The sequence below is a fragment of the Equus quagga genome, chromosome 19 (assembly GCF_021613505.1).
Source record: "Equus quagga isolate Etosha38 chromosome 19, UCLA_HA_Equagga_1.0, whole genome shotgun sequence".
NCBI classification, from domain to species: Eukaryota; Metazoa; Chordata; class Mammalia; order Perissodactyla; family Equidae; genus Equus; species Equus quagga.
Genome location: NC_060285.1, coordinates 625,136 through 626,531, shown reverse-complemented (window position 1 = coordinate 626,531; position 1,396 = coordinate 625,136). Strand labels below are relative to the sequence as shown.

The 1,396-nt window shown below is 75.1% G+C and overlaps 1 protein-coding gene across 5 annotated transcripts in view; it reads left to right on the top strand.

The window, feature by feature from the left end:
• The first annotated feature begins 70 nt into the window (after window positions 1-70).
• MOV10L1 (Mov10 like RISC complex RNA helicase 1) overlaps window positions 71-1,396 on the top strand; it is a 69,035-nt gene continuing 67,709 nt past the window's right edge. For 2 of the 5 annotated variants that reach the window (XM_046646337.1, XM_046646339.1), the window contains exon 1: window positions 497-1,232. In XM_046646337.1, the coding sequence (XP_046502293.1) occupies window positions 1,106-1,232 (127 nt within the window). In that variant the 5' untranslated portion in view covers window positions 497-1,105. Of the gene's footprint in view, window positions 1,233-1,396 lie in introns of all 5 variants that reach the window. The other 3 variants (XM_046646338.1, XM_046646340.1, XM_046646343.1) reach the window with 3 other exon arrangements.

Here is a 1,396-nt window from a genome sequence, read left to right as displayed (position 1 = left end):
CGACGACCGCGACGACCCATTGGCTGAGCTGACGGGGAGCAAGCACGGGCGCAGGAGCGGGCGCGGCGACCTCATTGGCCGAGATCGACGGGGCGCAGCAACCCCATTGGCCGGGCTCGACGGCGCGCGGGCGCAGGCGGGGGCGCGACGACCCATTGGCCGAGGGCGGCGGGAGAGGCGCGGCGGTGCTTAGTACGCGGCGGCCGCCATGCTGCGCCTCGCGGCCAACTTGGTGGCCTTCTTTTGGAGGAAGGCGGACGGCCCGAGGGAGGAGGCGGGGCCGCCGGGGCCCGACCTCGCGGAAGGTGCCTCGTGGGGCGGGCGGGTCCCCGCGCGCTGCTGCGGGACTTGAGGGGAGCCCGGGCCGTGCTGCCTGGAGGCCGGGGGGCGGGGCGGCCGGGCCGTCCGTGGAGGCGGGGCAGGCGCCGGCGCCGTCGTCGGCTTGGTCTCCGGCCCCAGACGGGAGCCGCGGCCTTGCGACCCCCGCGGCCGCCGGGCCTCCCTGTCCGCGCGGGCTGGCTGCGGGTGGGGGCGTCTGCGCGCGGCGCTCTCGTCTGCCTCGGCCGCGGTCGCAGTGGGGACTTGGGCGACGGGAGAAGCGCAGCCCTCCGGCTCCGACGGCCTCTCGAGCCAGGTGGAGCGCGCCCTCCGTCCCGGCACGTCTGCGGCCGCGCTCCGCGGTCCGTGCTTTCCGGCCACGCGGTCGCCTTCCCCGATTCCCCTGTCGCGCGAGCGTGGGCCGCAGCCCTGACCGTCGCCTCAGAAGAGGGGAGCTCCGCGCGGGAAGCCGGGGCGTGGGCAGCGGGGCTCCCGGTGGAGGGCCGTCCGTGTGCGCAGGCGCCGATGCCCGCGTAGCCCACTTTGTAGGGAGCGCGTCCCCTCCCCCGTCCCGTGTAAAGCACGGCCCGAGCTCCAGCCGCGCGGAGTGCGCTCCGGGCTGCGCCGGGACCTGGCAGCCCCGTTTCCCGCAGCGGACGAGGTGCGGAGAGCGCCCGGAGAATCTGGCTGGAGCAGGGGTCCCGGCCGCGAGCGCGGAGCGTCGCGGAGGGCTGAGGACGCGCCCTGTGCCCCGCCCGGAATCTGCTCCAGTGCCTCGTCTGGGGAGATGACGCGGAACTTGCTGACAGCGCTGCCGTGCGTCGAAGATGAGAGAGGACAGTGTGGAACGCCGCGCCGGTCTGCGAGGGCGCGTGTTCCGTCCCGGAGCCCTGGGACAGCTCCCTCCTCGGGCTGTAACGTCCCCGTTTCGCAGACGAGAACAGGCGCAGGGGTTGGGACCTGGCTCAGGGTTACACCCGCGGCAGTCCAGGAGCTGGAATTCACACCAGGCAGTCTGGCTTTGGAGTCAGAGGGCCCCCCACCGAGCGCACCACCGCTGCGCCTTACGGGAGCCTGG